Source organism: Pithys albifrons, chromosome 4 (assembly GCF_047495875.1).
Source record: "Pithys albifrons albifrons isolate INPA30051 chromosome 4, PitAlb_v1, whole genome shotgun sequence".
Lineage (NCBI taxonomy): Eukaryota > Metazoa > Chordata > Aves > Passeriformes > Thamnophilidae > Pithys > Pithys albifrons.
Window position 1 is genome coordinate 92,548,642 of NC_092461.1, and position 15,182 is coordinate 92,563,823.

At 43.4% G+C, this 15,182-nt stretch overlaps 1 protein-coding gene across 1 annotated transcript in view; it reads right to left on the reverse strand.

Moving 5' to 3' along the window:
• CTNNAL1 (catenin alpha like 1) overlaps nt 1-14,273 on the reverse strand; it is a 63,127-nt gene extending 48,854 nt beyond the window's left edge. Inside the window, exon 1 of the mRNA XM_071554994.1 lies at nt 14,011-14,273. Coding sequence (XP_071411095.1) covers nt 14,011-14,136 — 126 coding nt within the window. The 5' untranslated portion in view covers nt 14,137-14,273. The remainder of the gene's footprint in view (nt 1-14,010) is intronic.
• Between the last annotated feature and the right edge of the window lie 909 nt (nt 14,274-15,182).

Below are 15,182 nucleotides of genomic sequence, written 5' to 3' on the forward strand. Positions count from 1 at the left end.
GCCTCCCATGGTGTCACATCCCCCTCTGGACATCCACCTGCTCCGGCGTGGGCTCCTCCACAGGCTGTAGGTGGATCTCTGCTCCACTGTAGTCCTCCACAGGCTGAAGAGGGACAGCCTTGCCCCAGGATGGTCTGCACCATGCGCTGCAGGGCAATCTCTGCTCTGACACCTGGAGTACCTCCACCCCCGACTTCTGTGCTAACCCTGGTGTCTGCAGAGCTGTTTGTCTCACACATTCTCATTCCTACCTGGCCACAATTACTTCTGCACTGTACTTTTTCCCCCTTCTTAAATATGTTATCACAGAGATGCTACTACCGTTGCTGATGGGCTTGGCTTCAGCCAATGGCAGGTCCATCTTGGAGCCAGCTGGCATTGTCTCTGTCAGACACAGAGGAAGCTTCTGGCAGCTCCTCAGAGAAGCCATCCCTGTAGCATCCCCTGTCACTAAAACCTTACCACAAAACCCCAACAGTGTCATATTAAACAGCTTTCCTGCTAGAAAAAATTCAAGATGTTATCTCCATGCAATGAGGATTAACAGCCTCGGGGTAACAGCTCCTTTTCAGTTTTGCATATTTTTTGCTTTCTATCTTCCATTAGCTTCATAATGGTAGAAAATTCCTTACTGAAAAAAAAAATGTAACACCAAGAATGGAAAGCCTTTGCTATGAAAAGGCAATAGCACTACATACTTGGGAAGAATCACAGAATCAATTACGTTGGAAAAGATCTCTGAAATCATTGAGTCCAACCTGTGACCAAACACCACCATGTCAACTAGACCATGACACTGAGTGCTACATCCAGTCTTTCCTTAAACACCTTCAGGGATGGCTTCATGAGGAACCCATTCCAGTATCAAATCCCTCCTTCTGTGCAGAAATTCGTCCTAATGTCCAACCTAAACCTCTCCTGGCACAGCTTAGGACTATGTCATGTCATCGTGTCACTACTGACCTGGGAGAAGAGGCCAACTCTCACCTTTCTATAACCTCCTTTCAGGTAGCTTCTGCAACAGAAAAGTGCTGTAAGGCAAATTTGGTTGCATTTGACAGGACATGTAACGATCTTGGTCAAAAATGCCTTTCCCAGACAGCTTGCACTCTCATTAGTTCATCTTGAGTTTGGAGGCAGAGGTGAACTTCTATTATTAAATTTTAGGTACTGTCCCTGATTAGATCTTGTGTACTATGTAAGGACAACCAGGTCTTCAGACTCATTTAGCCAGAGAGCAGCACATGTTGTTCCAACACCCACACCTGCTACAGAATACAGCCACACATGCAGGAAAGCAAAGAGGCAGCAGCTGGCATTTGACATCCTGTCCATAAGGGCTACAAGCAGAACTGTCACATGGACTTCTCCTCACAAGATGAGCCTCAGGGATCTTGAGAACTGAACAAGGACAACCTGCTTACCTGTTCTAGAAATCAAAAGACTGTTAAGATTAGATGCCTGTCCAGGCATTAATGGAAAACTTAAGCATTTTTTACTATTTCAAGCACTAAAATATGTTTCAGAAGTGGAATGCCTTATGCCCCTACTCATTTAATTTTGTAGGAAAATTGCACAAATAAACTTTGCAGAAACTCAGTTTTGACAGTTTTTGAAGGTTGGAAAAGATTGAACAAAATAGAATTCAACTGCATTAACTACTAATGCACGAGTTAAATGTAAGGACCCATATTCTCTTTATCCTGAAAACATTATTTGAGACAACTGCTCCTGCTTTATGGACAACTGAAATTGATCAGTTTCTTCTATGTGTTATTATTCAAAGGGGCAACCAATCCCTTCTTGCAGTGCTCAACACATCATTCAGGACCTTGAGTCAACACCTGTGTAAAACAACAAGTGGTGAGATCCAGCTACCCCCTATTTATGTGCTTTCCTTATAGTGTCTACCCACTGGTGTCTAAAAGGGCAGTACAAATATGCTGCATGTCCAAGACTGTTGAGTACTGTTAGAATTGTGGCATTGACACCTCTGTAGTTGTACCTTTACCCGAAGGCTTTTTAGAAGTACCTTCTAGTTTGTTTTATACATATCTTTCATAAAAGCCTTCAAGGAAGCAAATTAAATAAACAACATTAACAACCTGTAAGCTGGTTCACTTATCTGCGGGCAAATGTTAACGTACTTACTGGAGCCTCAGGCTATTTTTCACATGCAGTGCCTACCAAGCTGGTAAGCCACCTCTGAAAAGGTGAAAGAATAACCCAGGACCTGCAGTGACAAGTAGAAGCTGTCAAGCAACACAACAGCCCCATCAAATCAGATCTGGTATCTGGTATCCCTAACCTAGCATTTTAAATCTGATAGTACCCAACATACTTGCCTAGGAACGACTGTGAGAATAAAACAAGCAAATGTGACACTAGCCATGTTGCAGAACTAACCAGATTTTTTGGTTAACTGCAAATTGTACATTTAATTTTAAAACACTGCGACACTTAATTGTACACTTCTCACAAGCACAATAGCTTCAACAGATGGAAATATTATCTGGAGGGGTGAAAACAGTCCTCTTCAGCTCTTTCAGATCTATACTTCAAAACCCACGCTTTGTAAAGTTCACCAGGAAAGAGTACACAACTTGAAATCCAAATACACACCTCAGACTATTAGTACCATCACTATGTACTTGTTAGACATTCTTGGAATTCTTAAAAGATCAAAAGAGAGGATTCAACTCACAGCAAGACTGTACATAGCAGTGAATACCCTTTCTTTGTGCTGAATGCATTCTTAGAAAACCAAGAGCCTTTTAAATTTTAAGATCCAAACCAAACACCACTGAGAAAATTATTATCCAAAATGTGATACAGATGAACTTGTTCAAATCAGGTCTAGTACTTTCTTGACACCAATTTATTTCCTCCAGTGTGGGTTATTCTGGGACTGGGAATTTGTGTGACTGGTTTTTTTTCTGTGTGTGTGTATTTGTTACTGGACTGCAGTTTTGTTTGTTTATTTGGTTTGCTTGTTTGGGTTTGGGGGGGTGGGGGTTTAGCCAAAGCAGTGAAAACTAGAAACTTAAGGATTTTTTTTTTCAGGGGGATTACATTATTTCCAATTCTTTCTTTTAGCAAGTTTTTGTGAAAAAGAACTTTGGAGAAACAAAAAACAAGCACAAAAAAAAAAACCCACAACAAAAAAGAGGAGAAAGGTGTTTCCTTTTTAATGTTCACTTTTCACAGACTTCTGAAAATCAGGGATCCCCACTGACCTGCAAGAAGTGAAGCAGAAAAGCACACAAAAATTGACCTGCACTGCAGCTACCCTCCCTTCTTTCTCTCCCATACATGGAAGAGAAGAGGGTAAGGATTGCTGGAAAATGCTCAGTGAGACTTGACCACTGATCAAAGCTACCTTATTTACTCTTATTGCCACATGCCTTACAAGTCATAGATCTACTGCCCTATCTTCTACCTGCAAAAAGGTACCTTCAGAATGTGTACAGAAATGAGTGATCACGATAAACATCCTAATCTTCAGACAGTTCAAGTTCACGCTTTCTTCTTTTTTTAATACAGATGTATGGATTTTCACAGACTGAAATTCGTACCAAAATTTGCACCTTTGAGCAACTTGACATGAGCTGGCAAAAAGAGGTTTTTACACTGAAGGTGCAATTTAACCTCTTCTGATTATACGACACATGCATCAAGAGGTACCCTGACCATCAGAACTACCATTAAATGCATGCAGAACTAAAAGTGGCTAACTTAACTGCTGTCTTGAAGTTTGCTGAAATGTGCAACTACCTGACTAGAGCTAAATAACCAATTAACTGGGTTCTGAGCCATACATTCCAGCACATTCTCCTCCATTCCTCTTGCCGTCCAGTTCACTAACTTCCTACCCAAATGGGTAGATTTCATAAACAAAGCTATTATCCTTTTTCATTCTGCACCTAGAAATCCTGGGCATGATCAAGCCTAAGAAAACCCAAGTCAGAGGGAAGTTCATTGTTTAAAGTGTACTTTCAAATGTGGTCAAAACAGATGCAGACATGTTTTCAGCACCAGAGAGGTGTAAGCCTCAGAAATAACTTAATTAACTAACATGATCAAGTAACCTCAAAACCGGGAACAGACAAATTTTAATTGTGGTTTTCCCCCTAACTTGCCTTTGTTAATGTACCTAACCTTCTATTGCTTGTGCAAACAATACCCGAGCCAGCTCTGAGCTGCTTATTCAAAGAAAGACCACTGTTGAGGAACTAAAAATTCATTGTAATGAAGGACATAGCAGGGACAACACATTAATGCCACATGCAATTAAGAATGCTTTTTATTCAAAACTGTCTTGGCTCCTGAAGACACAAAAAAGTTGCTTGTTAGTCCCTCAAACAGGCAATCACCTCCCTGGCATGAACACCAGCCGTTCAATCCGTCTTGCAGTGAATGTTGCCAGCAGGAGGGTTCCTACAGCCTTTTTCAGAGAAGGCTTCCTTAGCAGCATTTTGGCAAACCGCTTCAATTCAGAGCAACACCTGGTATCCCACTTTGAAAAGCACATACTTGCCCTAGAGATTAATGGAGAAGTACAGTGTGCTATGGACAAGGCTATGCAAATCCAACTACTAACCACCTACAGGAGTGCAAAACAAAACCTTCATATAATGCAGGAACTATTATCTTACTTCTATTAAAGTGCCTGCATGCTCTTTTCATTGCTTCATTAAAGAGCTCAAGGGCAACAAAACCTCATTCAGTTGGAAAATTCAAGAACACTTAAATGTAATATGGAGATACAATACAAAATCTGTGATAAGTAAAAGGGAACACTCCATACATGGTCTAACTCCTACATGTTAAGCACTTGCAACATTGGACAATATTACCCTCCTACTCCTAAACAATTTTAATACCTGTGAATAAACAAACAAAAATACCATCACAAACCCCATGTTTACAAGATTATCTTACTACAGAACAATTTTGCTTTGTTATTTGAAAATAGAGGATTTGTGTGCTTCTAAAACACTTCTGCTTAATACAAACATGTTTCTCTAAGACAAAAGAAAGCTTTTTTTTTTTCCACATACATCCGAAAGAACTTTAGGATTTGCTCACACATTATGTTTGTAACATGTGTTTAGGAGTTATTTTGCCATCAAGAATTCATCTTATGCATAAAACCAAAAAATAATCCCATTCAGTATCTAAAGTAGATTAATTAGTAGTAAGTTGGTACAAGAGTCTGTATCACTGTTTATTTACCCCATTAGCTTTAAACAAGGCTATTAATGGAATGTAATACAACTGAATTAGTAAAGTATAGAATTTAAGGTTCTATCCAGCAAGGGTTATACTTTGTCAATGAATTAAGAAACATAAAATAAATCCACACAGAAACCCATAGGCTCATAGTACCATAGAACAGTTTTACTAAACTATAATCAGAGTTGTTTGCAATCATCAATTCATAAATCAGCCTTTGGGGATTTCCCTGCCTAATCTGTCTAAAACCATCTGTTAACAATGTTGAATAGCAAGAAAGCTGCTCTAATTCTTCTTGTACAGGATCACAGAGAGTCAGTTCTGATTTAATACTCATTCTAATGGAGAACTACAAAAAATTTGTTTAATCTGTAGAAAAGTCATTAATCAGATCTCAAAAATATGAAAGATACCATAGAAAAAGAGCAACTGATTTTCAGCTATGTCAGTAAAAAGTGTCTTCCTTCACCAACTTGAAATGTTAGTCTGACTCATCATATAAAAGACTAAGGCATAGAACATCATAAAGCAGTAGCCAAGCTTAACTCAAAGCCAATTTCACTATCCAAGAGTTCATAGAAAAAGAAGCCTGAAACCACAGCTATTTCATGATAGTGCTGTTGCTCTTGTGATAAAATGTTCAAGTGTAATTTTCCTTGTAAAACAGAGTATCATTAGTGATAGTAACATCATTAATTACTAATGTAACAAAATAATCTGATTTTCCTCTTTGGGCTATTCTAAGGTACTTCTGGCCTCCACAGCATACCTTTAAAACCACAACTGTAAATGATTGTCTATTTCTCTTTCACTGTTTCTTAACGACCTAGCTTCAATGACTAAAGGCTGTCAATTAAAAACTAGTCTCAGTAAAAGGAAACCTACAACCACGTCAGCCAAGAAATACAATTGATACTTCGACAGAAATAATCACTTTTTCTACATCCAGAGGACAACCTTCTAAGATTAACTTTTCCGCATAAATGCAAGAGAAAGAATCAGCCTCCTTTAGGGGCACAGAGCACCAACTGTAGGCTGAGTAACAGCTGAGCTGTCGCCAGAAAAAGAGTTTGTATGGAGTGGAAGATGCATAAAACAACCCAGAGGCTCACAACTTAACTCACAATACCTTTGGAACCACATGGAAAGGGGCAGTGAGTTGGTGACTAATGGAAAGTAATGAGGTGCACTGTGTACCCAAGCAGCACACCATATGCTCCAGACTCACAGCACTCAGAGCACAGGGCTCCGCAACCACGGCAGAGCTTCTCTGCAGCACAGGATGTGAACTAAGAAGAGTTTAGCAGGAGGTTTGCTTCTCTCTGTAGAAGTTACAGTGCAAGACTCTATGCCACAATTCATCATTTTATTACTCAAGAGTGTCCTAAGTTTCAAGTTTGAACCGAGTACCAAATTAATTCACAAAGGAGAAAGTTCTGGAAAGCCAGGGAAACAGCTTCTCCAAGCTTGCAAGCTACCAGGATTTTTAATTTTTAAAGTAACGAAGAGCAAAGACTACATCTCAAGAATAATTTTAAAAGGACTGCACTCAGATCCTATTTTTTTCCCCTCAGATGCACTAGGAAAAGCAAAGACTTTAAGACAAATATGGATCACCCTACTTTGTCTAAAAAAGGATTTTCTCATCCTCCAAAAAGAGCCATAAGGGGCAATGCACAAGCCCTGGCATCGTATTGGAGCAGCAACAGCCAGCAATGTAGGAATCCTTTAGCACCTTAGCCATATGAAAGGGAAAGACCTAGAGTTACCAAAAAAATGCCCAGTGAAACAAGGCAGCCAAAGAACTTGCTGGAAAAAAACTGCCAGTGCATCTGCTGCATGGGAAATGCAAATAAGTTGAAATGGATCTCAGCTTGGATTGAATGCTGAAGTTCAGGAAGGGAATGAGACTATGCATACTCCTTAATTCTTTGATTTTATTAATGTTGTCCAGAGAGTGTATGAGATGCTTCTATGTAGACTCTAAATGAGAAAGAGAACACATTTGATTCACAAGTTCAAACGTAGATATGTAATAAGCATGTACTGCAATACAATAATACCATGGCTACAGACATTCAAACATCAGCTTATATACAAGACTGATGGGTGATGTGAGTTAAAATAGATAGGGAAAACATGGTGGGTTTTTCCTCCCACTTTTGTAGGCTTCCAAGAACGAAAAGGTAGTGATACCAAGTTAGAAGTCTAACAGTGCTATTAACATAGAACTCTCTGCTTTAAAGCTGCAGCAAAAAAAACCCCCGTTAAGACAAATCCAGGACCATATTATTCTGAGATTACCAATTTTGCTCCTTCACTACAAAGCTGCTTTTCAGCAGGTTAGCCCCCAGCCTGTATTGGTACATGAGGTTATTCCTCCACAGGTGCAGGACCCTGCATTTGCCCTTGTCAAATTTCGGATAGCTCTTCTCTGCCCATCTCTCCAGCCTGTCGAGGTCCTTCTGAAGGACTGCACAGCACTCCAGGGTACTGGCCACTCCTTCCAGCTGTGTGTCTTCAGTGAACTTGCTGAGGAGGCATCTGCCCCTCCATCCATGTCACTGATGAATAAGTTAAACAATAGTCGGCACAGCATTGAACCCCAGGGGGCACCCCTAGTGACAGGCCTCCAACTAGACCCTGTGCCACTGATTAAGACCCTCTGGGATCTGCCCTTCAGCCAGTTCTCAATCCATCCCACTGTCCACTCATGCAGTCCACACTTCCTGAGTTTGCCTATGTGGATGTTGAGAGACAGTGTCAAAAGCCTTGCTGAAGTCAAGACAGACAGTATCCACTGCTCTCCTCTCATCCATGCAGGTAGTTGTTTCATCACAGAAGGCAATCAGGTTGGTCAAGTGTGATTTACCTTTAGTGAATCCATGCTGATTAAACCTGAACCCTTACTCATGATCCACATGGGCAGTAATGGCCTCCAGAACGAGGTGCTCCATCATCTTCCCAGGGACTGAGGTGAGGCTGACAGGCCAGTAGTTCCCTGGGTCCACCCTTCTTGCCCTTTTGAGGACCGAGGTGACATTTGATTCCTTCCAGTCTTGAGGCACATCTCCTGATCACCATGATCATTCAAAGATGATTGTGAGTGGCCTCACTATGGTGTCCACCAGCTCCCTCAGCACTCGTGGATGGACTTACAGACATCAAGCTTGCCTAGGTATTCTCTAACCCAATCCTCCTAGACCAATGGAAAGTCTTCCTTCCTTCCAACATTCCTTTACCCTGGTCTCCTAACTCAGAGATTCCTCGGGGTTGGTCTTGTCAGTGAAGACTGATGCAAACAAGGTGTTCAATAACTCTGTTTTCTCTGTGTCCTGTTAGCAGGATCCCCCCTCCAGCTAGCAAGAGGCCCACATTATATGTAGTTTTCCTTTGGTTATATTGATGTATTTGCAGAAGCCATTTGAGGACTTCCAAGCCAACAAATCCGCGAAACAGTTTCCCCAAAGACACTGCTAGCCTACAGACAAAATTCAGAGACCAGTGTCATGAACAGTAGCATACTGAACCCCATGTCTACAGTTTTACACTTTTCTTAAATCTCTCTCCTAGACAGCACACGCAGAGAATACTATCAGATTCACTAGAGTAAAGTACTTCACACAGTAAAGTACCAGTTATTACAGTCCATTTCTTCAGGAGTTATAATCCTGATGTACTCAGTTACTTCCTTATCACAGTTTTGCCCTCTTCCTTTGACAGAAAATAAGAACAGAGCAGTGCAGCTATTCCTAATTGTGCTCAGTTACAAAAGAAAGTGAAATGGTTCCTGCTCCAGAATGTACTTCAAGAATCTCTGAAATCAGAGTGACTGCAAAACAGGCTACGAAAATGTTAGATAAAATGAAAAGCAACTTGCCAACATTAGATGTGATTCACTAAGATTTCAAGGGGCTAAAAGATACAATGGATTATATCAACTTTCTTATGCAATCTCCTGCTTGACAGTTGAGGTATAAAGGTTGCCTGACACTTGTATGTGGCAAATCAATACAAAAAATCAGGAAGAAATAGTGGACACCTGAATAAATATGACATACTGACAAAGACTCAACGCAGTGTTTGTTAAAGGAATTCCTGCCTCACAAAACAACCAGGTTTCTCTGCAGATATCACCAATCACATGGGTAAGAAGGCACTCTGCTGAAAGAAAAGTAGGGATCAAAAGTCCATACCATTTCAAAGAACACTAAGCAACCCTCTGAAAGAAATAGATGAAGCCCTTTTGTATTTAACTTATGAAGAGACAGAATGATGGGAAGATGAAGGATAGCAGGAAGTAACTGACTTACTTTGATAAAACAAGATGAGCAATGGAGTTACATAGGAACCTGCACTGCAACATAATTACACCATCATAAAACAGGGAGGAGAGATAAGCAAACATCCTGTCAGATCATCTTTCCAGCCTGTCCCTCTGTCTAGCAGCTCTGTTCTCCACAGTGTCAGACAGTCACCAACTCACTGTAGGGGAGTTCACTTGCCTATTGAACATGCTGGCCCATCACAGAATCACAGACTATTCTGAGTTGGAAGGGACCTACACGGATCATCAAGTCCAACTCTTAAGCCAATGGTCCACATAGGGAATCGAACCCATGACCTTGGCATTATTACAAACAAGTTTTAACCAGCTGAGCTAATCTCAGTGTCTTCACAACATTCAGGTCATTAATACAGATGTTAAACAGTACTGGTTCCCATATCAGTGTCTGATAATTGACCAGAAAAAAAAACAGAGAAAAGGTTACAGATTATATACAGACCTCTACCTTGATGCACAATGGCTATTCTAAAGTCATACCTTTCGTCTAAAAATTGCATCAGTGAGCTTTTCACATAAGCAGGAAAACATCAGCTGTTGGTTCTCTTTTGGGCTCCAATATTTAACTCCAGAAACTTCTGGAAAAACAGAATACTTACAGAACATTATGTAACGCTATATAACATTTACAGAAATGGAAATTATTTTAGCTAGCTTTGCAGAAAGCAAGGAAACAACACCATAGTAAAGAACAGGTTTGTTTTATCCACTTCAGGGTATGTAGCACTCTTAACTTATGTAGAATCTTAAGACTGATAACAACAGAAATCAGTAGCATTGGTATCATGGGCTTTCTGTAGTTAAAATAAAGAAAAGCTTAAGAACCATATTTTTGACTATATAGGCCAAGTCAATGCCAAAACTTTTGACAGGATGTCCTATACCAAGAAAACTGAAAAACATGTTCAGTTACATATGGACACACAACCATTCTCCAAAGTGCCTATAACAAAAAGAGCTTTCTGAAGGTTGGGCAGTTGGCTGTGATCACATTGGTCTCCATCCCAGATGGTGAAGGACAGGTCACCTTCAACTGTGAAAACTGACTTTGTTCTTTCAAGAATATAGAAGCATAGAATTATTTGGGACAGAAGGGACCTTAAAAGTCATCCAATTACACCCAGATTCTGCCATGGGCAGGGACACCTTCTGCTAGACCAGGTTGCTCAGAGACCCATTCAACCTGGCCTTGAACACTTCGGGGATGGCATATCCACAGCTTCTCTGGACAACCTGTTCCAGTGTCTCACCACCCTCATAGTGAAGAATTTCTTCTTAACATCTAATCTAAACGTATCTTCTTTCAGCTTAAAGCTATTCCCCCATGTACTATCACTACATGCCTTTGTAAAAAGTCCTTCTCTAGCTTTCTTGTAGGTCCTTTTTAGGTACTGGAAGGCTGCTACAAGTCTTTCCAGAGCCTTCTCTTCCCCAGGCAGATCAGGTCAAAGTTTTTCTCTTTTTCCCAAGTACCTCACTGTGAGGGCTGAAAAAAAACCTATTCTGCAGTTACTCAGAATGCTTCCTTAGAAAAGATCTAGGCAAACTGCTACAGCTGTGAAGGTATCCAACTGCTGCTGGACTAGCAAACAGGTACGTAAGTGGCAGCTGCAGAAGTCACTGGTGGAACCACATCCTGGAAAGTGCTTTTTCCCTGTCTTTGCCTTTCCTCAACTGTTCAAATTACTTATTATGAGTCAGCACTGACCACTTCAAACACCCTTCCTGACTTGTGTTGCCAAACACTTTCCATAAAAAAAACAAAACAAAACAAGATAATTCAATTGGGAATGGGTAGCAGCAATGAAGGAGATGCCTAGAGTTTTAAAGAATGCTATACTATTTATGCACAGAACAATGAACTAAAGACACCTATCCAGGAGAAGAAAACTCTATTTATGTTAAAGAAAATTGTTGTGTTTGACCCTATAAGCCATATTTTCTGAACTGCATGTCACATGCATTGTAAAATACTGCACAATTATTTTTTTCATAGTATTGCTATGTAGATATTGAAAAAGAAGTATTAGCAAATATGCTTAATACTGCAGCTTAAATCTGTCATCTTTTGTCATTTGTGGCACTCTCAGAAATGGGCCACATCACAGTCTGAACAGACTCTAAGGATAACTTCTGGTGACAAAACAGGAATCTTACACTACTCCTGGTGGCAAATATACTCTGTTAAAACACTGTCTATAGGAAAAAAATAATCAAGTTGCAAAGTGCAACTAAAAAAAAATCAAACAAAAACAATTGTCACATTAGCTGAGTAAGAACAAGCAGTCAAACACATGTTTACAATATTACAATCAGGAAAATGTACTGTACAGTACATGAATTTAAGTAAGAATCAATGCAGCTTTTTTTTTCTTAACGAAAAGATTTAGCTCCACATGAGAGACTGAAAGGGAGTTTGACAGGACACCTTTTGTTTCCTCTTTGCTTAAATAGTGAAAAGCACTAGCAACATTCTGACTATTTTTTTCAGTAGTGTATACATGGCACTTCTCAGCTTTTAACAAAAGGGTAAACCGTGAAGTTAACTTCACAGCAAGAACAAACCCCTTTGCAAGTGTATCTCCACAAGATGAAAAACAAAGTCCTAAAGGTTATTGCCATACAGAACTTATGCAGAATCCAAAAACAAATTCTGAGACTTAGTGCTCTATAAACATCACTTTGCATAAATTCTCAAACAAAGCCAGACAGTGAGATCTCTTCTGTTTAATCTACCTGAAATGGTACAAGGCAGAACTGATAAACCACTACAGTAAATGTGGCATTTCACCAGGCAAGCGTAGGGACCGACTGCTGACACCATCAGCAACTTCAGCCTGAATCTGAACAGAGCTCAGTGCTCACGCTTCAAGGGAACAAGCTTGTGTGGAGTGCTTTACCAGCAAAACAGTAAGCTCTGAGTGTTCACAAATGCTCAGACACCGTACACTGTATAGAGGGGAAGTGAAAGCCACTTAGCCCTTCTGGAAGATGCTGCCACAGGTTTTGTGGTCAATGAAAAATTACACATGACATATTACACGTGCACCAAGACCACAGAGAAGTAAGATCATTGCTATTAAAGAGTAATCCAGAGAAATAAGAACATGCACATCTTCACTTAAATCTGTTATAAGTTAGAATTAAACAAATGCAACTAAATTCAGCTTTTGCAACTGGATGTGTTTCTGGTTGCTGTTAAGCTTCCTAAAAGAGGTCTCCATATTCTACCTCAGTTGTTTCAGGACTAGGAAATTCATTTAACTTTACTTTGCCTTGGAACAAGTGGTTCAAAATCCCTCTGATGAGTTTTGCTGAACTGACTGTGATTTCTCCAAACAGAAAAATAAATATACTTTACCATGGCAAATACAGAAACACAATTACCCATCACAAATGCTTCCTGCAGCCCAGCTGTACAAATGCAAAACAAGGCTTACCACAGTTTGTTTCCAGATGGGCTATGATAGTATAAAAACAACTCGACCTCACCAGGACTAGTTATTTTTGTACAGCTGTTACATATTGCTTAAAGGTTTTGTACAGATAAGTTTTTACTTTCTAACTTCAATGATCAGTGCTCAAAGCATGAAAACACTATACAGCAAACACTACTTTGTTTTCATGCTATTTTTCAAGAAAAAAAATTAGGGGCTGTGTCAAACTCCAATTTTGCAACTAAATGTCTAAAAATCCCAACAAAAAAATCGACCAACGCCGAAGCGGTTGGCATGTAATTACTTAGGAGACCATTGGAAAGTCCGATTTTCATTCTTTTAAGGTCGTTTAGCACTGTGTGGGACACGTTAAAAGGTCATCCGGACACACTGCATATTACTAAACTTCCCCAAAATCGGACACTACCCTGGGTTGGGGCAGGAGCTCCAATCAATGCAACGTTCGAGGCGGACCGCGAAAACACAAAGCTCCGCCAAAGCCCCCGGCAGACGAGCGCTCCCGCCAGCGCCGGGCGAGGGCAGAGCGCGCTCCCGGGCGGAGAGCCCCGGGCGGGAGGGGAGGCTTGGAGCGCTCGGGGGGCAGTCCCTCCGCCGTCACCCACCGCGGCGTCCCGGGGCTCGCACCGCCGGCGGCACCGCAGCGCCCGGCGTTACGCAACGCTCCCCGCGACCTTGCGGGGAACTTCGGTGTCTGTCTCGGGGACGGGCGTGCGAGCAGCATCCCCCGCACGCCCCCTCTCCGCCAGCCGCCCCCGGCCGGAGGGACTCCGGGACAGGAGGGGAGGAGGGGGCGCGGCTCAGCAGCCGCCCCCGCCCGCGCAGCCCGACTGAGGGGGCTACGGAGCGCGGCGACCGAGCGCGCAAACTTCGGCGGCTGAGTTCCGTCCCGGGCGGGCAGCGGGAGGCGGCAAAACCTCTCGGGGCTGCGGGGCGGGGGATGGGGCTGCCGGGCTCCCGCGGCGGCATTCCTACCTGCGACACCAGCGGCACCAGCGTCTGCTCCACGGAGCGCGTGCGGATCTCCAGCCCCGCGTCCGCGCCCAGCCCCGACGAGGACGACGAGGAGACGCCGCTGCTGCTGCACGGGGACGTGGCCATGGCGGGGCAGCCGGGCCGGGACCCCCCGCCGCCGCCACACGCGCTCCCGCACGACCAGCCCGCCTCCCGCCGCTCCGCTCCGCGCCGCTCCGCCCCGGCGGCCGCCGCCCCCTCTCCCGGTCCCGTTCCCTGCCCCTTTCCCTGCCCGCCCGTCCGGGCACCGCCGCCTCTACGGGCGATGCCGCGCGCGCGCGCTCAGCCCCCCCTTGGCGGCCCCTTCCACGCCCCTCGGGACGGGATGGATTTAAAGCGGCAGCTCCCGCTTCCCGCCGGATCCTGGTGCCTGCGCCTTCCCTGGAGCCCCTCCTTTACCGCGACCGCACAGCCCCCGCCCCTCCCCGCGCCCGGCGGAGAAGGGCGCACCGCGGCTGGTCCCGCCACCGCGGCGCCCACCGGGAGTCTCCCCGCCTGTCTCGCCAGAGGGTGCGGGCGGAGGGTCCTGCCCGAGGGGGGAAGGCGGACCGGGCGGCGGCGGAGGGGCTGGGGCGGCAGCCCGGGAAGGGTGGTCCAGTCGGGAATGAGGGGCGCCAGTGCGGGGGCCAGGGAGAGGGGTCGGGCAGCAGCCCCTTCCTTTGGGAGTGCTGCAGGCACCATTCGCGTACTTTATAGCGCCGCGGGGGCTGATGAGGTGCCTCGAACTCAACGCCATCAGCTTTTCTCAGCAGCCTCGAGGCGAAGGGGGAAAAGGCTTTTCCTGGTTTGGAGTGCTTTGTATTCCATCCCTGGCACGCGGGCTGCTCTCAGAGAACAGCTATCATGGGTATCCCGGTTTGCCCAGCTCTGGTGCTAAAGCAGAACATCTATGATTGATCAAGCAAGAGGAAGGGGAAAGTAAATCAGATGAATAAAAATGGTTTGGTTTGTTTCGCGGGTTTGGGTTTTTTGTTGTCGTTCTGCTTTGGAATGGGCTAAACTCACTTGTCCACGTGATTTAGTAACCTGCATTTGAAAAGTAGCAGGGCATGGATGCTTACGGGTCTAATTTGACTGTACCTTTTTGGTACGGCTGATTCTTTTACAGGCTTGTCTGCACAAAATTGTGGAAA